The sequence below is a fragment of the Mesoplodon bidens genome (genome assembly GCF_964165515.1).
Source record: "Mesoplodon bidens genome assembly, chromosome: 6".
In the NCBI taxonomy this organism is placed as follows: domain Eukaryota; kingdom Metazoa; phylum Chordata; class Mammalia; order Artiodactyla; family Ziphiidae; genus Mesoplodon; species Mesoplodon bidens.
This window is the reverse complement of record NC_138162.1, coordinates 5,663,287-5,688,156: the sequence shown is the minus strand read 5'-3', so window position 1 is coordinate 5,688,156 and position 24,870 is coordinate 5,663,287. Positions and strand designations below refer to the sequence as shown.

At 43.7% G+C, this 24,870-nt stretch overlaps 1 protein-coding gene across 2 annotated transcripts in view; it reads left to right on the top strand.

The window, feature by feature from the left end:
• Window positions 1-24,870, top strand: part of ABL1 (ABL proto-oncogene 1, non-receptor tyrosine kinase) — a 134,867-nt gene that overhangs the window by 76,390 nt on the left and 33,607 nt on the right. The window contains exon 1 of one of the 2 annotated variants that reach the window (XM_081238218.1): window positions 11,096-11,299. The exons of the other annotated variant lie outside the window; for it this stretch is intronic. Coding sequence (XP_081094344.1) covers window positions 11,221-11,299 — 79 coding nt within the window. The 5' untranslated portion in view covers window positions 11,096-11,220. Of the gene's footprint in view, window positions 1-11,095; window positions 11,300-24,870 lie in introns of those variants that run through there. 2 annotated transcript variants of the gene reach the window in all.

The window sequence follows — 24,870 nt, the reverse complement described above, 5'->3', positions numbered from 1 at the left end:
TTACTTTTTCATCAAAGAAAGTCTAGTTGATATGAGGTTATTGGCCTAAACCTTTTGGAGCAGTTCATTTTACTTTTGTTTTAGAATTGCACTAGAATGTTCTTAATGGTGAAGTAGCCATAAATATGAATTACTGTTGCTTAGGGAAGGTGAAGATACCTTAGTGATTAAATACAATTCTGGAGTTGCTCTACTGAATACAGATTTTATATACCAGCTCGTAGGAAGGGTAGCAAACAAGAGGACAGCTTCTGCCAGGTTGACTTTGTTTTGCAGTTTTCTTTTCAAGGGGCCCTTTCCTCCTGACCGTGCCATTTAATGAGCAGTTTCTCCAATGTTAACCGTAGCTGTTCTTCTCCGGTTAGTATGTAGTTCTGGATCAATATGCCAGATCTGTCTCTTTAGGAAGAAAAAGAGCAGTACTGTTTCATTTAGAGATGTCATTACTTGTCTAAGGACAACAGTAATTTCTAACACGTGTAGGGAAGCAATCTTCTGGATCCATTTGTCCTTTGTATGTTTAAAACCCTGACAACAAAACAAATTGGTACTGAATGTTTTGAAGAAACAAACATTAACGCTCTCTGAGTGTTTCATTTCTAGGTTTTCAGGCCTTGGTAACATTACCAAGAAATCTGCTTTCCCGGGTGCAGCTCTATTGCTGAGAAGATTTTAATATCAAAGGAGCCCATACTTTTACAGCCCATTTCAGCTGCCCCAGAGATAACTTGGATAAACATGGGCTCCTCCACGTACCTCCTAATCCCTGCTGGGTCTTACACTGTGGGGAGGTTCAGACAACTTGTTTTCTTTCCCTTCTGGCCCTTCTCTCTACACTCCCCTCCAGCTGCCTTCTTTCCCCCACCCCCAAAGTAACGTGATCTCCTAGGCCTGGTCTGCTGCTTTGGCAGATTCTTTTAGTCTTAGAGAAAGAGAGGAAAAAAATTAACCATTGGTTTTCCAGTTCAGACTTAACAAAACTATAAAAGCCAAAAGCAGTACCAGTGTTTGAAAATAAAAGTATTGTTTGTAAATAACCAGTGCTTGGACTTTTCTTTTATCAACGAGTTCTACTCAAGGGAGATTAAATTTACCTTATTATAATGATGATAGTTTATCGCCTTTAGATTTTTGCAACATTGCTACTTTTGTTTGTTTTGTAGATATCTTAATCTTTATTCGGTATTCAGATTAAAAACAAACAAACAAGACTTTCCACGATTTACAATAAAATTCTGTGGCATTTATTTCAAAAGTTAACCAAAGTAAAAGGGACAAAGACAATTCATGAAATCATGCAAAACCTCTTTAAGTTGAATTCAAGCACTTAGATTTTAATAAGTATCTCAAACTATTTTTGTTTAATAACATAACTGTTTATAATTTAACTTTATGTGACTGGATTTAAGAATTCAGGGTTTGGTTGTTTCTTCACCACCAGCAATATTAAGATTTGAGACCTGTAGTTTGCAACAAATTTTTTTTTTTTTTTTTTTTTTTTTTTTTTTTTGCAGTACGCGGGCCTCTCACTGTTGTGGCCTCTCCCGTTGTGGAGCACAGGCTCCGGACGCGCAGGCTCAGCGGCCATGGCTCACCGGTCCAGCTGCTCCGCGGCATGTGGGATCTTCCCGGACCGGGGCGCGAACCCGTGTCCCCTGCACCGGCAGGCGGACTCTCAACCACTGCGCCACCAGGGAAGCCCTGCAACAAATTTTAAATACTTTTTCAGCCTAGTATCCTAAAACTAGTCTGTCAGCTCTTAATTATGGGTGCCTAGTGGGTGTCACATAATCGAAAAAATCTAGCAACGTGGTTTGGAGATCTGGGCTCTTTTCCTGGCTCTGCCACTAACTTGCTATGAGACCTTGTACAAGTTTTCTTAACCTGTTTGTGCCTCAGTTGTCTCATCTGTAAAATGGTCGAACTAGATTCTTTTTATTTATTTATTTATTTATTTATTTATTTATTATTCATTTATTTTTGGCTGTGTTGGCTCTTCCCTGCTGCGTGCGGGCTTTCTCTAGTTGCGGCGAGCAGGGGCTACTCTTCGTTGCGGTGCACGGACTTCTCATTGTGGTGGCTTTTCTTGTTGTGGGGCACAGGCTCTAGGCATGCGGGCTTTAGTAGTTGTAGCACGTGGGCTCAGTAGTTGTAGCTTGCGGACTCTAGGGCGCAGGCTCAGTAGTTGTGGCACACGGGCTTTGTTGCTCCGGGCATGTGGGATCTTCCCAGACCAGGGATCGAACCCGTGTCCCCTGCATTTGCAGGTGGATTCTTTTTTTTTTTTTTTTTTTTTTTTTTGCGGTACGCGGGCCTCTCACCGCCGCGGCCCCTCCTGTTGCAGAGCACAGGCTCCGGATGCGCAGGCCCAGCTGCCATGGCCCACAGGCCCAGCCGCTCCGAGGCATGTAGGACCCTCCCGGACCGGGGCACGAATCCCTGTCCCCTGCATCCGCAGGCGGGCTCTCAACCACTGCGCCACCAGGGAAGTCCCAAAACTAGATTCTAATTTAAAATGATTAAAGTTTGCAGACCTGTTTTTATTTCTATTACCTTCCCCAAGCCCCACTGGAATGATAATAAAAAGATTTTTTGAAAAGTGAAAATGCATAAGGACAAAACGAACCCAAAGGGAAAAGTAGATAAGAAAGGTGAACACATTTTTGGAAAATGAGAGGCAGTCAAAAGCGTGGTAATAGACTTAGCAGAATCGAAGAAGCTGAAGCCTAACCTCTTCTAAGAGAGACATTGATTAGAAGTAAGCCAGTTTACTTGTAAGAACCTGAGAGAAAAAGTCAGAAATTAGAGGCATTAGTACCACAGAAAGCAGGGGGTCATGAGGCCTTAACTGAAATCAAGGGGATCAGTTGAAAGTCTGTAAAGGACTTTTTAGATTCTTCACACCCTTCCCCATCCCTGTACAGCCAGGTGACCACTTCTGTTTCCCACCTACATGAGAGAAAAGTATTATTGAGAAATTGCCCTATAAAGGCTCCAGACTCAGGGATATTACCCCCAGCTGGGGTGCAGGTAAGCCATTGAGCTGAAAACAGTGGGGTGGGCAAGAGCAGATTTTTTTTTTTTAAGTCTGCATGCTGAATAATGAGATTCTCAGGCCTCTTCCAATACCTGGTAGCCAGAGCCCTAACAGAGAAGAGATGGAAAGATTCTTTTCTAGAGAAAAAAACAAAAAAATAAAATTTACTTGTCCCAGAGAAAAGCCCATGTGGGGGTTCTCTTGATGGAAAAGTAAGCTCACCACCTCCCTTCACTGAAGTCCACATGTTGTGCCACTTCCATGCATATTTTTTTAGTTCCTCTTTCATGTATAATGAATGGACAGCCAAATTAAAAGTCTCTACATGATAGATAGAGGGTAAAACAAATTCACAGAAAAAGGGAACATGGTGGAAATAAAGACAATGCAGGAAACAGAAGAAGAGTTCAGAAGAACTATTCATTGCTCTCCTCAGAGAAAAATACAGCAAACATCAAACAACAGTGTGTTATTAAAAAGTAACAATCAGAATAAAATGAGCTCTTTAATATTGAAAACATGATAGCTAAAATTTAAAATTCAACACAAGACGTGGCAAATAGTCTATCTCAGAAAGCAAAACACAAGACAAAGACTTGGACAACAAAAGAGAACAGATAAGATTAGAAGCTCAATCCCAGGGCTTCAGTATACATCTGGTAGGAATTCCAGAAAGAGAGAAAATGGAGGAGAATTTAGGAGACAATAAATATCAGAAAAATTCCAGAGCTTAGTGAAGTGAGTATTTTCTGGAGTTAAATGAAAAATCTTTGAATTGCATTGGCTCCCTGAGTACACAGAATATATATATATATATATATAGAGAGAGAGAGAGAGAGAGAGAGTCCAAGCCATATCATTGTAAGATTTCAGAACACCAAGAATATTAGAAGATCCTAAAAGCTTCCAAAGAGAAAAGCAGGTGATATATAAAGGATCAGGAGTCAGAGTGGAATTGCATTTCTAAACAACAATACTGAAAACTAGAAGATAGTGGAGAAATGCCTTCAAAATTAAGTGGGGAAAATGATTTTCAACCTAGAATTCTATACCCAGCCAAACTGAGTGGAATGGAAAGGCATTTTTTAGACATGCACCTCCGCTCACCCCCCCAGGAAGCTACTGGATGATGAGTTCCAGCAAGATGAGGATGTTAAGTCAATACACAGAACTGAGGATATTTTAAGTGTCTTAGTATTTGGAAAAAATTCTACTGGGTGTTTGGCAGATACTTGAAATGTTTGGGGGAAAAACAGTAATAGGCATAGAGAAGATGAATCAAATGAAAAAATCAAGGCAATTAATATCTCCAGGATAAACAAAGTTATATAATAAAGGAGACATTCATAGTGTATTATTGGTGGAGCAATGAACAATATTTGTATCATCATAATAATATCAACACTGACCAATGATTTAACCAAAAATTGTGATTTTATTGTTATGGGAGGTTGGAGATGGTGATAGTATAATACTGCTATAACAAGTTAATATATAGTGTGGAAAGCTGATGAATCCAGAAACAATAATATGAGGATATTAAAAATCTGAAGAAGGCTGCCTCTGGGGAAACAGACAAGGGGATGGAGTCAGGGGACTACTGATTTTATTATAAGACTTTTAGTGTTTGATTCTTAACCATGTACGTATTGATATATTACTTTGATTAAGAAAAATTAATAAAAAATATTTAGGGCATACCAACAATATTTCCTTCTTCCGGGAGAAAATTTGTTTAATCATTATGTTTGACTTGTTGATTATAAAAAATACAGTAAAATCTTACTAAAATGAGATTTTCTAGAAAGTGGATGTAATTACTCTAAAGCAGTTTAGATTTGGCCCCTCCATTAAGAATTGTAGCTCTGTAAATACTAAAGGGACTAACAAAACAAGCAGTGTTATATGAAAGACAGTCCTATGTGTGGCCTGCACATCAAGTTCTGGGCCTGAAATAGGCCCCCACTAAAGATGTGGGGTGTGGGGCTTCCCTGGTGGTGCAGTGGTTGAGAGCCCGCCTGCTGATGCAGGGGACACGGGTTCGTGCCCTGGTCCGGGAAGATCCCACATGCCGCGGAGCAGCTGGGCCCGTGAGCCATGGCCACTGAGCCTGCGCGTCCGGAGCCTGTGCTCCGCAACGGGAGAGGCCACAACAGTGAGAGGCTCGTGTACCGCAAAAAAAAATAAAAATAAAAAAAGATGCGGGGTGTGGAGTTTGTGTTTTGCCACAAAGCTGTGGTTGTAAAACTTTGGCTTTAGGATTAAAGATAGGACTCTGTGTGACATTGAACCTTGGTTGCTACTCCTACCCCACAGCTACTGTTTCTTTCCCTTAATCAAATAAGTTGATTTCCTTGTCCCTTGGAAAACCTCCAGACTGCTTTCACTCCCTCAGACTGTGCTTTCTGGAATCATTTGCACATATCACATTTGTTAATTTTAGCTCTTGACTTAGTGGCAGTAAGACTTAGGCAGGTAAACAGACCATCACCTGATATAGTTAAGAGGCCTCTTTTGGAAATAACAATAGTTATTGTTTATTGAGCACCTTCTCTGCATTGGGCACTTTCCATACATTATTTCCAATCTTCATAACCCAGTGAGAGAGCTACTCTTAAGACCATCCCCCAGTTTTACAGACTAGAAAATTGAGTCACTTGCCCAAGCTATCACAGTGAGTGGCGAGTTTGAGACTGAGAATAAGTTTGCGAGATGTCACACCTCATTCAGTCTCCACTGTGTTGCCTCCCCCTCTCACCTGGTTTCCCCATTACCAGAGTCCCTGGACCTTTCTGACACTTGACCAGTAAACAGTGTTATCTCACTGAAAATGTATGATACTTAAAGGGTTGCATGTATGCCCTTTACAGAGGCAAAAGTGGGTATGATTGATGTGATATTCTAAGCTGCATTCTCCAGTGGGTTGGGCCCACAGCACTAGGGAGCCTGGCAGTCTCTCACTGGACAGTGTCTGCAGAATCAGAGGATGTGGGCTTTGTTGGCATGTGAAATAGCATACACATACCTCAAGATCTTTGCTTTTTCCTCCTAAAGTTATTAACTGGGCTGGAAACAGTGAAGAGATCAGTCAGATCTGGGACCATCTCGTCCTGGGTGCCCCAGACCAGGCACCATGTCAGATTCATCTGTCTGTCTGCCTTAAACTCCCACCCCCATCCTGCTGCTCCCAGGTGGAGATTCCACATCCTGCATCTGTGTCCTGCTTTCTTCCCTTGACCAACTTCTGTGGTGGGCCCTTGTCCACCCGCCCACCCTGCTTTTAAAAAAATAGGACTGGGGGCTTCCCTGGTGGCGCAGTGGTTGAGAGTCCGCCTGCCGATGCAGGGGATACGGGTTCGTGCCCCGGTCTGGGAAGATCCCACATGCCACGGAGCGGCTGGGCCCGTGAGCCATGGCTGCTGAGCCTGCGCATCCGGAGCCTGCGCTCCGCAACGGGAGAGGCCACAACAGTGAGAGTCCCGCGTACCGCAAAAAAAAAAAAAAAAAAAAAAATAGGACTGAACTTCAAACTTAAAAAAAATTCAATCTGTATCCAAAATTTTCAGAGAAGAGTTCTCTTTTGGTAACTTGTTTAGAGTTATACAATTTCTTTAACTCACAAATTGCTTTCCAATGAATAAATTTTAGAAATATCCATCCCTGTTTGTCCTATTCCCAGGGAAAATAAGAAGCAGCTCTTCCCACTTCCAAAACAGTGGTTTTTAAACTTAAGTGTGGGGACTTCCCTGTGGTCCAGTGGTAAAGAATCCACCTTCCCATGAAGGGGACGTGGGTTCGATCCCTGGTCGGGGAACTAAGATCCCACATGCTGCAGGGCAACTGAGCCCACGCGCCACAACTACTGAGCTTGTGCGCCTTAGCAAGAGAGCCCGTGTGCAACAACTAAGACCCAATGCAGCCAAAAAGAAGAAAGAAAATAAATAAATAAATATAATTTTTAAAATGTCTAAAATATGCACACAGATCATCTGGGGAACATGTTAGGATACAGCCTGCTCCATATATTCTGATTGTGTAGGTCTAGAATGGAGATCAAGAGTCTGCATTTTAAATAAGTACCCCAGGCGATTCAAAATAGGTTGTCCATGGACTGTACTTTTAGAAACACACAGCTCAGATCACATACTTTAATGTAATTAAGGACCTTTATTCTTTCTTTCTTAATATTCTTAATATATTTTAAAATATTCTTAAATATCAATAGTTCTAATTCCCTGAATTGTTTTAAGACATATTTTTCAACAGTTAATGATTTTCATTTCATCCTCTGGCTTTGCTACAGTTATCCACCTTTCACTTAAATTGCAAATTATGTCCATTTTGGAAAGTTCAAGGGCTTTAGACCTTACTACTTCTAGGTGTGTGAACCTGGACAGAATACCTACCTGTCCCGATCTCTGCTTACCCCCCTGTTTCCTTACCTGTGAAATGAAGTTAAACTACACAAAATTCGTAGGGTTTTTGGAGGCTTGTGCCTGGCACATATTAGGCGCATATTAAAAGTTTATTCCTTTCCCAAACTGAATGTAATGTAGCAAACACATTAGCTCACAGTCTTTTTAATTTCTTTGTTTTTTTTCCTTTTTTTTTTTTCTTCTTTAAGTTAATGGCTTTTAGGTTTAAGGTTGCTTAGAGGGAATCCTTCTCAGGCCTTTCTTCATTCTAGTAAGGAGATTGAAGCTCTCTTATTTGCTTGTAACAGAATGGTTTTTGTATCTTGTGAATAAGCTTCAGAGAGCATCAAAAGCCAGTACTGGTTTAATTTGGTGGTGTGCAGCTTGACAATGTTTTCAATATTCGTTGCCGCTAATTCAGAGTGTTTTGCCAGACCTGTTGATGTATGGTTTTATAACTAAGTTTTAAAAGATTTGGACACAGTTTATAAGCATTACTCATTTTAAGAGTTTTTAAAAGGATAAAGTCATTTCATTTTATTTTATTATTTATTTATTTATTTATTTAGGCTGCACCCGACCTTCCCTGCGGCATGCGGCATCTATTTAGTTGCAGCATGCGGACTTCTTAGTTGTGGCATGAGGGCTTCTCTTAGTTGCAGCATGCGGACTTCTTAGTTGCGGCATGCATGCGGGATCTAGTTCCCCGACCAAGGATCAAACCTGGGCCCCCTGGCATTGGCAGCGTGGAGTCTTACCCATCGGACCACCAGGGAAGTCCCCAAAGGGATATGGTCATTTTAGACTCAAGAGCAGAATATTAGTAACAGTCATTAGCTTTTTAAAATAAACTTACATCCTAATATAAAGTATAGCACATGCAAACAAATACCTGGGCCTGTATTAAGTGATAGAATTCAAGGATATGGTTAGAATTGCAAAAATGTCCATTAACATATAATCCTTTGCATTAAGGTGCCTATTTAAATATAGCCCATTAAATCTTTTTTTTTTTTTTTTTTTTTTTTGCGGTACGCGGGCCTCTCTCACTGCTGTGGCCTCTCCCGTTGCGGAGCACAGGCTCCGGACGCGCAGGCTCAGCAGCCATGGCTCACAGGCCCAGCCGCTCCACGGCATATGGGATCTTCCCGGACCAGGGCATGGACCCACGTCCCCTGCATCGGCGGGCAGACTCTCAACCACTGCACCACCAGGGAAGCCCGCCCATTAAATCTTAAATGCTATATAATGACAGACTTTATTATAGTCTGGTCCAAAGACCTTTAACTTTCTAAAATGGCACCAACACAGTAGTTTTCAGCTTATTTGTACTGGTGGCACCCTTTGGGATTTTATTTTTGGCATTACACTGGAGGTTGAAAGTTTCAAGTAACACTAAATAAGTTGGCTATCATTACAAACAGGCTCTCTAGCAGAATGATAGTGTCTCCCAGAATCTAGATAGCATCCACAGTCACTTGTCACCTGGTGGCCCTGTAGCCCTGTGTCTCCAGGCGATGGGAACTGCTGTGTCTTCTTAGGTGCCTATGAGGCCTGACCTGGTACTACAACACAAACCATAGGTCCCTTACTTGCAGTAGAAACACATTTTGTACATGCATCAGAATCTGACAGGACATCTCTAAAAAGTTAATGACGCCCTGGCTGAGAAACCCTGTGATATACACTAGTCACATCCAGTCCAATCTTGAACTGTCCTGTACTCTTTTTGACAGACCTGAGTGAAGATCTTGTTACTTAGCCATTCCTGGTGTACTGAAGATACCCAGGTTTTTGTCACTGCAGGGTAGGCTAGACCACGAACGAGTCCAGCTTTGCCTCTGGAGCTGATCACCATAGCTGGGGTCTCTTGACCAAGGCTGCTTCTGAAACATATGACAACCTTAGTTATTTAACCAAAGATATAGATATCCAACGCTTTAATTTCCTTGGAATTTATTCTTGGTGGGAAGGGGCTGCATAATCCACTGGTTAGGAGCCTGATCCTTGGAGCTAGGTAGACCTGGGTTGAGTCCAGCTCCACCTGTTTCCAGCCATAGGACTTTGGGCGAGGTGCTTGACTTCTCTAAGCTTCAGATTTTTACCCGAAGAATCATATAATAATTCTGTTTTCCTCACAGGATAGTTGTGCAGATGCAATGTGGTAATGAACAGAGGGTGCTTCTCACAAGAGTCTGACTCATAGTAAGATCTCAATACATGTCAGCTTTTAGTGTTCATGTGCTCTAAGATGTGTACTAACTTAATTCTTCTCCCTATTGCAATTTAGTTATCTAACACTATTTAGATAACTTCACTTTCCTATAGTTACTGAAATCTATCTTATTTATTTAATTTATTTATTTATTTTTGGCTGCATTGGGTCTTCGTTGCTGCGTGCAGGCTTTCTCTAGTTGCGGTGAGCGGGGGCTACTCTTCGTTGAGGTGCACGGGCTTCTCTTTGCGGTGGCTTCTCTTGTTGCAGAGCACGGGCTCTAGGTGTGCAGGCTTCAGTAGTTGTGGTGCACAGGCTTAGTTGCTCCATGGCACGTGGGATCTTCCTGGACCAGGGCTTGAACCTGTGTGCCCTGCACTGGCAGGTGGATTCTTAACCACTGTGCCACCAGGGAACTCCCTCTCTGATTTTTATTAAATTATTTGATATAATTGGATTCCATATGGTTTCCCACTGATCTGGATTTCCGGTTTTGTGCCAAGGAACACATTATTGTGATTATTGTTATTTATTATGTTGTTATATTTTATGATATTGTCTTATCATTAGTTATAAAAAGATTTGAGCCAAGTACAGCAATGAAATGGGTTTTAAACAATGGCCCCCCATGGCACACACCAAACAAGGGAAGAGTTCTGTGTTGAAGAAAATGAGGCTTCTTAAAGAAGGGGCACAGGCCATGACCCTGCTGAGATCTCATTGCGGAGACTAAGCTAGCTCCCTTTACAAATTATCAGAAGTTATGTTTGAATTTGAACTCGCCCATCTCTTTTGTCTCCTAGTCTGGATGTATGGTTTGACAAATGTGTTGCAAACTTGTGTAGTTGTAATGTGGGTTGCAGCTGATTATTCATTCCTCAGACACCCATTGAGTTAGCCTGAATCACAGTAAGTTCACTGAGTGTAAATGAGACCAGAATTGATAATTCCAGAGGAATTTGCATTATTCACCAACAGTCTAGGGACACAGGGTTCGCCAGGGCACCGCGCCCAGTGGAACTCGCTTGGCCTTCAGTGGTGCAGGTTGGGGGCACCTCCTGCCACAGAGATGCAGGCCTGCCCTCCCGAACTGCCGTAGTTGTCGGTGTCTTTCATGGGGAGTTAGGACCGCACTTCCCAACGTTGAGAACCCATGAATGCCGCGCTTAAAATAACCACCGTCTCTCTCCTTAACCTAGAAATTGGTGGGGCCTCGGTTTCGGACCGCGGTAACGGTCCAGGGCCGGCCTAGGCCTTGAGAACGCCGGGAAGCTCTGGGTCCGGGCGCGGCGCGGCGCGGAGAGGGTTAAGGCGGCGGGGGCGGGCCTCGCGGGCCGGGCTTTTGGCCCTTTGTTAACAGGCGCGTCCGGAGCGGAGACCGAGACGCGGCCGCGGCCACGGGCGGGCGCGCGGGGCGGCGGGGCGGCGGGGAGGCGGCATGGCGGGGCCGCGGGGGCCCGGGAGGGCAGGCGGGGCCAGCCGGGAGAGCCGGGCTTGAGCCGCGCCGCGGAGCCAGCCCAGGGCGCCGGCCTCGACGCCGCCGGCACGCGAAAATGTTGGAAATTTGCTTGAAGTTGGTGGGCTGCAAATCCAAGAAGGGGCTTTCGTCCTCCTCCAGCTGTTACCTGGAAGGTAAGCGCGGGGCCGGCGCCGGGATTGGGTCTAGGCGGCCGCGTGTCCGCCGCCGGGCCTTCCTAGGCCTCGCCCGCCCGCCCGCGCGCGTTCCCTCCTCTTCCTCGCCCTCCCTCGCCCTCCCTCGCGCTCCCTCGCCCTCCCTCGCCCTCCCTCGCCCTTTCTCTTTCTCCCTCTTTCTCTTTCTTTCTCTTTCTTTCCCTCGCCCGCCCCTGGGCGCTGCCGCGAGCCGGGAGGGTGCGGGGCTCCGGCCCCCGCGCACTCACCGCGGCACAGCCCATGTCGGGAGGGCGAAGTCGCGGGCCCGGACTGCGGGGCTCTGCCCGAAAGTTGGGGAAAGCAAACTCTACAGGCCTGAACGGCCTTGTGAGCCCACGTTGTGGAATTTCCACCGTTAATTAGGAATTATGTGTCAAAAAGGTCAACCCGTGTTTGTGAAACATACGATTTTCATTAAGTCTCGTGTACAAAGAGAACACGGCTCTACCATTTATGGATACAGAATTTCAAGTGATCTTTCTACTCCCCCCCCCACCCGTTATCTGCGGACCACGAAGAGGTCTTAGGAATTCTCTCACTTTTGCGGGGTGAAAAGAAAAGTTACGCCGCATTTTAAGAAGGCATTTTGAATGAGTCCAGGGTACTTGGGAGGGAGGAGGATAACCTCCTGTTCAGTTCCTTCGAAAAAGCCTCGGAGCCCGGAGCGGTTCACTTTCTCCCTCCTTCCATGCTACTCTCCTTTTCTTCTCTGATCCCATTTTTTTTCTTTCCTGTTTATTTGTCTTTGTTTTCTGTCTTAGTAAGGTGACAACTGAAAAAAAAAAAAAAGCGCCAATTGAGTATGATGAGTGGCCCTCATTTTGTAGCTTCAGGATGAATCTGAAATTTATCTGATTTGGGGACTGGTCACCCCAGACTGCTTGCTTTCAGCAGAAAGGCTAATTCTTCAGAGATGTAATCCTGCTTGCATTTGTTTGTCATTTTCATTTAGGACTTGAAATAGGAATAGAAATGTAAAGCTCATTTTAGAACAAGTAGAATTTCTGCTGCGATAAGTGCCATGAAGTTGTAATGTTTTTATTTTTTAAATGAAGGCAAAATAAACGGAGGCCTTGTTAATCGTCTAACCTATTTTTCTTTTCTTTCCAACTTTTTGACTTGAGGGTCTGCCTGCAGTCACATACATGTGCAGCTCAAACCATAAACACCAGCGATACAGGTGCCCCTCTTGCCATGAGATGTGTATATTGTTAGCCCAAGGTTAGTCCCTTGGAGAAGATGCATCCAGATGGAGTGGGCTCACAAAACCTAGCATTTAGAGGGGAAGATGGTTTATTTGTCCCTAAAAGTTGGCATCTGAGCAGCCAAAATCATCTTCAGTTAATACGTTGCTTACTTTCCAAGTTGCTCAAAATTCTGGACACATTCTCATTTACATCTGTAACGAGTTAGTGTTAGGCATTACCGTCTCCATTTTGCAGATGGATACTTAAGGCAGAGTAGATGAATGGGCTTTTGTAACTGCAGTGATGGAAGAAAGGTTAGGTCACAGCAATGCTGTGACATTGTTTTGTTTTCCTGGGAATAAACAGGAGATTTAGTTCTTACCTGGCTGGTCTAATTATTGTTTTGGGGGAGGGGAGACAAAATCTAATGCATCTTATTCCAGCATATCTTGAAATAATGTTGACTGTCAAGTCTCAAAAAAAAAATTCTGATTACAGCAGACTGCCTTGCATTAAGGCTTCATCTAGGAAGGTATCACTCTAGGAATTCTTTTTTGTGACTGAGTTTTCCTTCTTTCATTGTTATGGTTAATCGGAGAAAGTAAATGGAATTACTGTTTTGTAGTTGAGAGAATTTAACAAACCTCAGTGATCATTTCTTAAAGACTGGATGTGCTATTAGTCGCTTGGGAAAAACACTTGCCAACATCTGGATAAGTAATCCAGGCTTTTTGTTTTTACTGACATCCTCAGTCAGTCAGTCAGTGTTTAATTGACATGCACTAGGGACCCAGGCATCCCGAGTCACGGAGAAAATTGAATATGGTCAAGTTTTCCATTCTATCAGAGAAAGTTCAGCCATAAATGCAACTTGATTGTGCATCTATTGCTACTTGGGCCTAGCTGTCAAAGCAACAATTATTAAATGCTTACTGTGTTCCAAGCACTGTGTTTCAGCATTCTATATGATTTAATTTGCTTATTTCTCATGATGGCCCTTTGGTTACTTCCATTTTATAGATGAGGAAGCTGAGGCATCTGAAAGTTAGGAAAACATGTCTAAGGTCACAGAGCTAGCACGTGGTGGTGTTGGGATTTGAACCCTTGCTGTCTGGCTCCAAAGAGCCCAGTTTTAGCCAGTGTATGCTGTACCAGCTGTGACTGTTTATATCCTTTGGAACTCTCTGTGGATGTTAAAATGGTATCTTCAGAAACACTCTAAAGCCTGAAACAAAGATATTCTTTTTTTCTCTTCTAGAAGCCTGATACTGATAAAAATGATTACCTTTAGCAGTAGATGTATATTCAAATAGCTGTACATCATAAAAAATTCTAAATAGGAGAGTGAAAATAAAATTCTGTCCTTTATCCAGTTTCCCTACCCAGAAGCCTCACTTGAGTTTCTTGTGTGTCCTTCTAGGAACATTTTATGCATATATAAGCATTTATAGCATTTAAATTTTGTGCTCCAACTTTGTGAAAGTGTATGTTTATAGCAGTAACTATTCACCATGACCACATTTTGCTTTACAACCTTAGGTTTACTTCAAGCACTGAATTTTCTGATTATTTCTTCCCTCTCCTAGCGGTGTGAAAGAAAACATGAACCTTAGCCAATTGAATTCTTTTTTTTTCCAGTTTACTTTTATTTGTTCATGTATTTGTATTTGCATACATTGTGCATGAATGTCGTACATGGGCATGTTAGTTCTGTACTGTGGAATCAAAAACTAATGTCTGTGAAGTGACCTCTTCCTGAACTTTCAAAATTTATTTTAAGGGCCCACTTTTAAACGCTTCTTTTCAGCAGTTAACTTTCTGGCGAATGCTTTATGTGGTGCCAGCCACACAGATACACTTTTAGAACTTATGCCTCAGAGAAGCTTATGCTCTCTTTCTAAATACTCTCTTCTGAGGTCATCAAATACTTCCCTTGTTTAGTAACAAAGAAAATCTGAAGCTCTTTCTGTAACCAAATAGAAAGCCAGTCAGTCCTTCTCATTTGGGGTTACGTTGAAATTGTTGAACGTTTATGTGACAGTTCTGTGGCACCAAGCGCTTCATAGACATCCTCACTTCATCCTCATACCAACGCTCTGAGGTTTCTAGAGAAGAGGAGGAAGAAGGGCCCCAGTTCACTTTGGTTGGAAATAGTTTTGAATTTGGAGTCAGGCGATCCCAGTTTGCGTCTCTCAGCTTTTCTGTCTTCTTACCTCTAAAGAACGAGAGAACAAACATTCTGCCCAGCCCACCTTCAAGGATTGTTTTGAGGATCTAGGAGATGATTCAAGGGAAAGTGTTGAGACCAATAAAGTGCTAAACGTATGTATTTATACTGATGTGAGGTTCTTCTGAGATGTCCTTAACTCAAGGCAGTGTTATGGCTAGGGTATTGCCAAGGTCCCATTCTCATGTGAAGCACACAGCTCTGGAGCCAGCCCGCCTGAGCTCAGATGCCGGCCTGGGCCCAGATGCTGGTGACCATGGGCATGTTGCTCTCTGAGCCTTGGTGTTCTCCTTTTTAAAATAAGGCTCTTGGGGCTTCCCTGGTGGCGCAGTGGTTGAGAGTCCGCCTGCCGATGCAGGGGACACGGGTTCGTGCCCTGGTCCGGGAAGATCCCACATGCCGCGGAGCGGCTGGGCCTGTGGGCCATGGCCGCTGAGCCTGCGTGTCCGGAGCCTGTGCTCCGCAACCGGAGAGGCCACAGCAGTGAGAGGCCCGCGTACCACAAAAAAATAAATAAATAAATAAATAAATAAAATAAGGCTCATAGTAGTCCCTACCTTCTTGAGTTGGGAGATTCACATGAGAGATTTCATTTAAATTGTTTAGCACAGAGCAAGATGTTTGCAAATGTTAGCTGTTGTTATTTTAAGTAAATATTTCACAGTCTAAAATGTTGGCATTGCCAATTTCTCTAATGGCTGAAGTGTGATGGTAGAATAGAGCTAAACCCACCCATAGTTTTTCTTGTTGTTAAGAAAACAATTTGTTTCCAGGTTTGCTTTGATGCATATAATTAATACTTCCTGTCCTTGGTTTTAAGGAAAAGTATCTTCCCTTCCTCTGACCCTTTTTTTTTTAATATAAATTTATTTATTTTTTGGCTGCGTTGGGTCTTCATTGCAGCGTGTGGGCTTTCTCTAGTTGCGGCCAGTGGGGGCTACTGTTTGTTGCGGTGCGCGGGCTTCTCATTGCAGTGGCTTCTCTTGTTGTGGAGCACGGGCTCTAGGCATGCGGGCTTCAGTAGCTGTGGCTCGTGGGCTCTAGAGCGCAGGCTCAGTAGTTGTGGCGCATGGGCTCAGTAGTTGTGGCTCACGGGCTCTAGAGTGCAGGCTCAGCAGTTGTGGCGCATGGGCTTAGTTGCTCTGCGGCATGTGGGATCTTCCCGGACCAGGGCTCGAACCCGTGTCCCCTGCATAGGCAGGAGGATTCTTAACCACTGAGCCACCAGGGAAGCCCTCTGACCCTTTCTTATTCCCATGGTGAATATTTTAATTGTGGAAGAAAACTCCCGTTGGTTCATGGTTGGCATCTTATTTCTTCTCTCTAGAGGCAGCATTTCCACAGCTCCAAACATATGAAAGCTGAAAATTTCATACTACTTATTACCTTTATTGCAAAATCAAATAGTAATTTTGCCAGTGTAATCACTGGTCTGAAATAGAAACAGGAAAAATCATTGATGAGTAGGTTTTTAAAATCCATAACATTGTATAACATGATGACTATAGTTAACAATACTGTATTGTTTATATGAAAATGGCTAAGAGAGTAGATCTTCAAATTAAAAGTTCTCATCACAAGGAAAGTAATTTGTAACTATGTATGGTGATGGATGTTAACTAACTTTCTTGTGGTAGTCATTTTACAATATATACATATATCCAATCTTTACGTTGTACACCTTAAACTTATACAATGTTGTATGTCAATTACATCTCAGTAAAACTGGAAAAAAGTAAAACCAAAAGTATGTATAACAAGAACTGAAGATCAGATGAGTCATTGGAAGAATTTAACTTTTCCTCTGTAATGGTGAATCATCATTAAACACCCAGAAGAATGACTTACAAAATAAATTCTTAGGTTAGTTGTGGGGTTTTTTTGTTTGTTTGTTTGTTTTTTACTTTTTTTAGTGGAAAACTTTTAAACCTGTAACAAAAGCAGACAGCATAATGAATGTCCTTGTACTCATCGCCCATCTTTAACAGTTATCACTTATGGTCAGTCTTGTTTTCTTGCCTAAGCCATTTGGAAGAATAGCTTGCGAGTTACTGACTTTTGCGAGACTAACTTCGTCCTCAGATAATGACAGTTGTTTTTCTCTGAAATTGGTTTTCAAATCCTTCTTTCTTTTTCATTCATTCATTCATTCATTTATTTATGGCTGCGGTGGATTTTCGTTGCTGCACGTGGGCTTTCTCTAGTTTCGGGGAGCGGGGCCACTCTTCGTTGCGGTGTGTGGGCTTCTCATTGTGGAACACAGGCTCTAGGCACATGGGCTTCAGTAGTTGTGGCACGCGGGCTCAGTAGTTGTGGCGCACTTTCTTAATCCTTCTTCCTTAATCCACACCTTAATCCACACCTTCGATACTTTGTTATACTGTATGTTGGGTGGTGGTGATAGAGAAGACAGACAGAAGGGAGAGATACAGACAGACTGGGAGACAAAGACAAGAAGTCAAGATAAGAGGGAAGGAAGGGGTGGGGGCTGGGACAGGGGCAGAGAGGGGATGGGGGTGGCAGGGAAGAGATCCAGAGATGAGAAGGAAAAAGAGCCAGATCATGAGAGAGCAGTGCTGGAGACTGAGTGAGACCGACAGACTGACAGACAGACAGGTGGCTGATGGATGGATAACTGGAGGGAGAGCAGGTGAGTCCCTTCACCTCTGCTTCCACTTCCTGCCCTCTCAAGTGCACTCGGTACTAGCTGTTATTCACTCACGTTCAGTGGCATAAACTTTAGCCTTCTTACTCTTAAATTCTCTTTGGAGACCTAATCCTTATCAGTCTCACCAGTCCTCAAATTCACCTGATAGCATTGTACATTGAATACCTTAAAATTTAATTTAAAGGCAGGCCATGGGCTTCCCTGGTGGCGCAGTGGTTGAGAGTCTGCCTGCCAATGCAGGGGATGAGGGTTTGTGCCCTGGTCCGGGAAGATCCCACGTGCCGCGGAGCGGCTGGGCCCGTGAGCCATGGCCGGTGAGCCTGCGCGTCCGGAGCCTGTGCTCCACAATGGGAGAGGCCACAGCAGTGAGAGGCCCGCGTACTGCAAAAAAAAAAAAAAAAAAAAAAAGGTGGGCCATGAGTAGAATTAGCCATTGCTTTTTGGAGCCAAGATACCTGTTTGGGGGTCATGTTCACTTACTCCAATTAGCAATAGGAATAATAATGGCTAATGAGACATTCTGGGGAACTTGCCTGCCATTGGGCAGCCCCTTCACTTAAGTCAGTCGGGTCTAAACTGTCCCAGGAGCCTTGATGATGCTTTAAAAGAGAACAGGAATTGTGAAATGAGTGCTTTCAAACCATCCCAGGCCTGGCAGGCAGAGGGGAAGGCTTTCAGTCTGTTGCAATGGCCTGTGACAGAATAAAGATGCTTTTAGGGTTAGCAGGCTCACTGTGGATAGTTTGCATCTGGGCCAGTACAGGGATTCATGGAACCTTTCTTCACCCACAGACAAGAAGTGTGTAGAGGCATTGGGATCTCACCGGGTGTCTGCCTGTTAGGAGACTGTAACAAGTCCTGTTTCTTTTGGAAGCACAGAGAAATGTACTTTCCTGTTACACCTTGTTTTAGGATCTTGGCCATGGTTTACATTCCATTAAAAAGTTACTGTATTTCTTAGATCTTTATAAAAGTTTTCCTGGTCAGGTTGCATTTGCTTTTCATCTTTTTTTTTTTTAATATTTTATTTTATTTTTTAAATTTTATTTATTTATTTATTTATTTATGGCTGTTTTGGGTCTTTGTTTCTGTGCGAGAGCTTTCTCTAGTTGTGGCAAGCGGGGGCCACCCGCAGGCTCAGTAATTGTGGCTCACGGGCCCAGCCACTCCGCGGCATGTGGGATCCTCCCAGACCAGGGCCCGAACCCGTGTCCCCCGCATCGGCAGGCAGACTCTCAACCACTGTGCCACCAGGGAAGCCCTGCTTTTCATCTTTACTGTCTGTCATTTCTGCTTTTCTTAATTCAGGCTAACAGATAATTAAGGTTCACTCTTCAATCATGACTTAATATTTTTACCTTCTTGCTAAAGACAAACAAGTACAGGGTGTTCTTACAATTGAGTTCATTTTAAGCAACACTGAGCGGTGTGGTGCTGTATGTCCTGCATTGCGTTAGGCAGGTGCTGAAGACTCTGCTAAGAATGCTTGGTCTCTGCCCCAAAGGAATTCACATTATTGTGGTAACAATAATAAGAGAAGGAATAATTATCCTGTAGTGCAGTGCCCTGGTGCCAGGTACCACTCCCGCATTCGTGCAAAAATTCTCTGCATGCAGTATGCGTTGACCCCTCCTGATGGCCCAGCTAGGTTGAAACCATCGTGCAGTTGAGAAACTGAGGCTCAGAAATTAACATCTTAAAGACATGGTGGGCTGAGGTTTGAACAAGGCTTGTCCACCCTGGAGCCCAGGCTTACTGTACTGCAAGGGACATGGGAACAGATTCCTTACTGTGTCCCTATCAGACACCAAGTGCTCCCCAGACGAGGTGAAGGGGAAGTAGTCAATGGGGGGAGAGGCGGTAGGGAGGCAGACAGACCCGTCAGAGGTTTCCTAGAGGGCGTGAGGGCGCAGGATGCGGAGTGGGCTGGGAAGGCATTCCAGGGGGAGTGACTGGCCCTTGTCCAGGTGCGCACGGCTGAGGCAGCAACAGGGAAACTGCAAGGCATTTGGGGAGGCTGGGTGAAGAGTGGGTGTCGGGGGGAAGGTGCTGCTTCTGGAGCGCGGACTGCTCCTGCCCAGCCGTTTTCTGAGGCCCTGTTTTACTCGCTAGGCTAGGAGCAGTGTCGCCTGCAGTATCGGCAAACTGCCAGCTACCCTGCAAGGCACGTGATAACACTGTTCCTTCTGTCGCCACAGGTGACAGCGCTAGTATTGATAAATGCGACTGAGCGTTGACAGGCAGAGCTGCCTTGCGAGGTTTCTGTTCTGCCTCTTGGCCAGCAGCCATCTCAGTGGGTTTTAGCAGAAGAGTGGCTCGGCCAGATCTGCATTTTAGAACGACTGCTCTGGTGGCAGTGTGGAGGTGGAATGAAGTGGGGAGTCAAAGGGGGAAACCAGTCAAGGGCGTGGTGGGGCCTGGAGAGTACGGGACTGATCAGAGGTTTAGGGGGGAAAGTGGCCAGCCTGTGGGTGTGCGCTTACTGGGATGAGAGGGAGGGGGGTGTGAATGATGGGGTTCAGAATGGTTTGAACACCGTAGGGTCTTATTTTGTATTGGTCTTTATTCTTCATTTGCAGTAACGGTAGACTTCTTTGACAGTAGGTTCTTAGAAGGTGACACAAAATTCCTTTTATTTTTTTGCTTTCTGGCGGAGGGAGGGGGGCAGGGACTGTGTATCTTCAGAAGGGAGCACTGTGTATCTGGACTGCTGATAGGGACAGAGGTTTGTTAGCATGGAGAATTCTGTTTTCTAAAGTTGGCTAGGAACACTTTAATGTAAAAAGATTCCCAGACATAGTTAGACCTTGGGCTAATTTAAATAACTTTATTTTTTAACTTTTTATTTTTTAAAGGAGATTTCTCTAAGAAACCCATTTAATTTATTACCTACAATGCCCCTAAGTGGGAAGTAATAAAACTGCATTTATCTATAAAGAAAACTGAATAATGCGGGCTTGGCACTAATTTATTGCAGCCCCCTTTCTCCGCTCCTCTCCCTGTCAGGTTACTGGGGTTCTAGTGAACCAAATCTGTAGTGTAGCAGTTGTGAACCTGCAAGGCCCTCGGGGTCTGGCATGGAATTCGGAGCCTCCATGTCCTTGGATGGAAAAACATTCAAACTTTATTTCACTAAACATAACTGAAAATTAGTATATTATTCTTTGAAGAATGTAGGTAACAAACCACAGTAATATTAGCAGTACTTGTGACTTTGCCACCAGTAGAGATCAGATATTTTCATACCATGTAACAATTGTAATTATTACTTACACTCATTACTACTTTGAAATGACAGTGGCTACTACTAGAGCTTGTTATTTAAGGTGTTAATAAAGGAACATATATTTAATGCATTAATAAAGCAGCACCGTACCACAAATTCCTTCTTTAAAAATATTTTGAGGACTGTTTCAATAGACTTGTTTTCCTTTGCAGTACTCCATATGTATTTTTTTTTTTTTTTTAGATGTTGGGGGTAGGAGTTTATTAATTAATTTATTTATTTTTGCCGTGTTGGGTCTCCGTTTCTGTGCAAGGACTTTCTCTAGTTGTGGCAAGCGGGGGCCACTCTTCATCGCGGTGCGCGGGCCTCTCATTATCGCGGCCTCTCCTGTTGCGGAGCACAGGCTCCAGATGCGCAGGCTCAGTAGTTGTGGCTCACGAGGCCAGCTGCTCCGCAGCATATGGAATCCTCCCAGACCAGGGCTCGAACCCGTGTCCCCTGCACTAACAGGCAGACTCTCAACCACTACGCCACCAGGGAAGCCCGCTCCATAGGTATTTGATGCATTTACAAACTGTATTCTGAGAAGGAGTTCCTGGGCATCACCAGAGGGTCCACAACACAGCCCAACTGAAGACCCCTCCCTTAGTAGCCTTGATGTGTCAGGCTGGCCTTGGGTCCCTGTGTTAATCCTGCTTCTCTTGCCAGGCACGGTCTGGTTCAGGGTCCACCTCCTTCCTACTGAGCTCGCCCCCCCGCACAACTCCTGGCCCTCAGTGTCTGTGTCCTTATCAGTTAATCCGCAGGACAGCGCCCATCTTCTGTTAGACTTTTGCATTGAGGGTGTGTAAATTTTCATGAACTGTGTTCCTCCCACAAGGAGCGGAGGCTGTGTGACGATTCCTTGCATCGTTACCACGTTGCCCTACCCCTGCTCCCCAGCAGCTGACACAGTGTTTTGGGGTGCTGGGAACATTTTGTTCAGAATGAGAACTTAATGCCAAGGCTATATTCAGCCAAACTTGTTTTTTTAAATAATTTTAACTGCTCCGGTGAGGGTGTAAATTACAAAATAAAGGACCCTGTAGCATGTAGGTAAAATGGCTTTCATCGAGTTCAGATTGTGGGAAATAATACTTTTCCTTTAAGCTCATATCATAAAAAGTTGTATTAGACCGTTATAAACTGACTTGAGAATAGTCTGAGCATGATCTCATCAGTTGGAACCGAGTATGAAATAAAACGCGAAGGCTTCCTTCTTTTTTGAAGGATCTGTTTTATAGATTTTTAAATTACAGAGATTCCTTGAGCTAGAGCATAATAATGAAGGGCCCACAAAGGAAATAAGACTAAAGCAACCAGGGTTTAAATAATTGAACGTGAGCAAAAGTAAAGGGAATGTGTATCACAGGCGACACGCCCCACCCTCGCGCCCCTCCCCCACACTGAACCCCAGTGAGAGCCCCAGTGTGGATAGTAATGACTGCCACAGAGCTGGCTGCTCTGACTCTAGAAGGAACCGTGACCTTGGGCATGAGCGCCAACAGGAAGGTAGGAAGCTTCCCAGGGATGTTTTTCCTGGAGGTGAAGCCTCCCCTCCCCTCCCCTCCCCTTGGGACTGCAGTAGCACATTACTTCCTCCTGCTTTTGCCAGTGGCAGCTCCAGCAGCAGCCCCTGAAAGTCTAGACAGATATGCCATATGGGAGAATCTTTTGTAAACATTTTTGATCAGTGACTCACAACTTTAAGAAAGGATTATCTTTGTATAAAATGCTCTTTAAATTGTACTTTAAAGACCCAAGCTATTTTCTTAGAATACTGTCCAAATAAGTTAATCACACACAGATCCAGTGAATTCTGTGGCATTGTTCTTACAGAATTTTCAGTTTGTTATTCTCGTAGTTGGAGCCATGGCTTTTTAGAGCTTTGGAGGCATTTTTTTAGATAGCACCATTCTTGGTATATGACTTTTCCTGAGTTTTGTTGGTGAGTAGGAACCTTCTCTTTAAAGATGTAGTGACATAACAAAAGGATTTTCAATGAGATGGGAGACAGTTTTGAAGGTATAAAAAATATTTTAGGGCCTCCCTGGTGGCGCAGTGGTTGAGAGTCCGCCTGCCGATGCAGGGGATACGGGTTCGTGCCCCGGTCTGGGAGGATCCCATATGCCGCGGAGCGGCTGGGCCCGTGAGCCATGGCCTCTGGGCCTGCGCGTCCGGAGCCTGTGCTCCGCAACGGGAGAGGCCACAACAGTGAGAGGCCCGCATACCGCAAAAAGAAAAAAAAAAAAAAAAAAAAAAAAAATATTTTAAAAATATAACTCAGGGTGCCTCAGAAAATGTGAACTAAAATTTTTAAGAATAATAGATGCTAAGATTCCTTTATCCATTGGCAGAACAGAAGAGGGGAGCTGCTTGGGGCATCCTTTTTTAATGAATCCTTTGAGCTTCTTTAGGGGGTCTAACCTGGGACTGGCAGGAAGTTCATGTATTAAGCAAGGAAGCTTTAAGTACATTCTGCAACTTTGGCCTTGTAAACTGTGATCATTTTTAAGGTTGACGAGCATAGTTCACTGTGAAATGAAGCAAGGAACTTGGCATTTATACATCGTGAGTCAATTTTGACATCAGCCTGAATTGGGAATTGACTGGAAGGTTTTGGTGTTCGACTGTGGCTACACTTCAGTGTCTCGATCCAGAGGCAAGCATGAGCAATACTTCCCTTTGGGCTTCGGCCATTAATCTGTGGAATGGAGCAAGAACTGGAGAGGAAAACTGAAAGGCTGCCTTGGATTTCCTGACGTCCTGTTGAATCAAAAAGCTGTGGGAGGCCCTTTCCTTCCTGACAAAGGCCTCATCCCCTCACATGAAATTCTCAGCATCTGTCTCCATGTTAGGGACAGTCCCCCTTTAACCCATACTTCAAGTCGACAGTCACCCCTGAGCCAGTATCTGTGTTCTGCCTATTCCAGGTGTTTTCCAGGCTACTTCCCCTGATTATGTAACTTTGATCAAATCCAGATGCTGCAGAATGTTTGATAGAAGAGGTCAAATGGCATTTGAGAAGAAAAGCATTTCTGTATTCATGACTTTGCTTTAATTTCCTGCGTAGGCCTGGTCCGCGAAAGTCGTGTGCTCGTGGCCACGAGGTTGGGACGCTGGAGGGGAATGCACACATACTTTTTCAGGACAGCTTGAGGAGATGCCCTCCCCACCCTGTGTACTTTTTCATGTTAGATGATCAATTATATAAGTGTCCACTGGCTTCTATATATGACAGGTTTTTTTATTTTTGTAATTGTTTTCTGATTATAAAAACAATCCACATTCATTGTGAGAAATATGCCAAAATACAGAAAAGAATAAAGAAAACTTAAAGTGTTCATAATCCCACCACCCCAAGTTAAATTACTGTTAGTGGTACTGTTAACATACCACCATGCATTAACTACTGTTCACATTTTGATATAGTTCCTTCTGGACTTCTTTCAATTTTTATGAAATGGGGGATTGTTATAGTATATTTCCAAGTTATTAGGTATTTTTTCCAAAAATATTTTGAAGGGCTTTATGAATGTATTCTATTTTATCGATGGACCACGAACTAACTGTCTTGTATTGATAAATATTGTGTACCTTTCCTTTTCTGTGCTGTTATTTAAAAATCAGTATATACAAATCATTGTGTGGGTCTCCTGGGATAAATTCCTAGCAGTATGTCAAAGGTGATGGAATTCTTTAAAGACTCAGTTCGGTTCACATTTCCAGTTTTCCTCCTAAAATGTTACAGCAATATCTATACCAACTATTAGCATTGTATGAGAGTGCCCATTTCATTGAAATTTTACCCTGTTAGCCTCAGGAAAATGTCCCTGCCCAATTTCATGGAGAATTTGCATTTCTTTGATTATTAGGAGGGTGGACATGCTTTCTGTGTTTAACGGTAATTTAAATTTTCTGTGCGCTGCTTATTCATAGTTTCGGCCTATTTTTCCATAGAGGAGGGTTTTATCTTTTCCTTTTGATATGCAAGAGTTCTTTTATGTTAAGAATCCTTTGCCTTGGACACATATACACTACCAAAGATAAAATAGATAGCTAGTGGGAAGCAGCCGCATAGCACAGGGAGATCAGCTCAGTGGTTTGTGACCACCTAGAGGGGTGGGATAGGGAGGGTGGGAGGGAGGGAGACGCAAGGGGGAAGAGATATGGGAACATATGTAT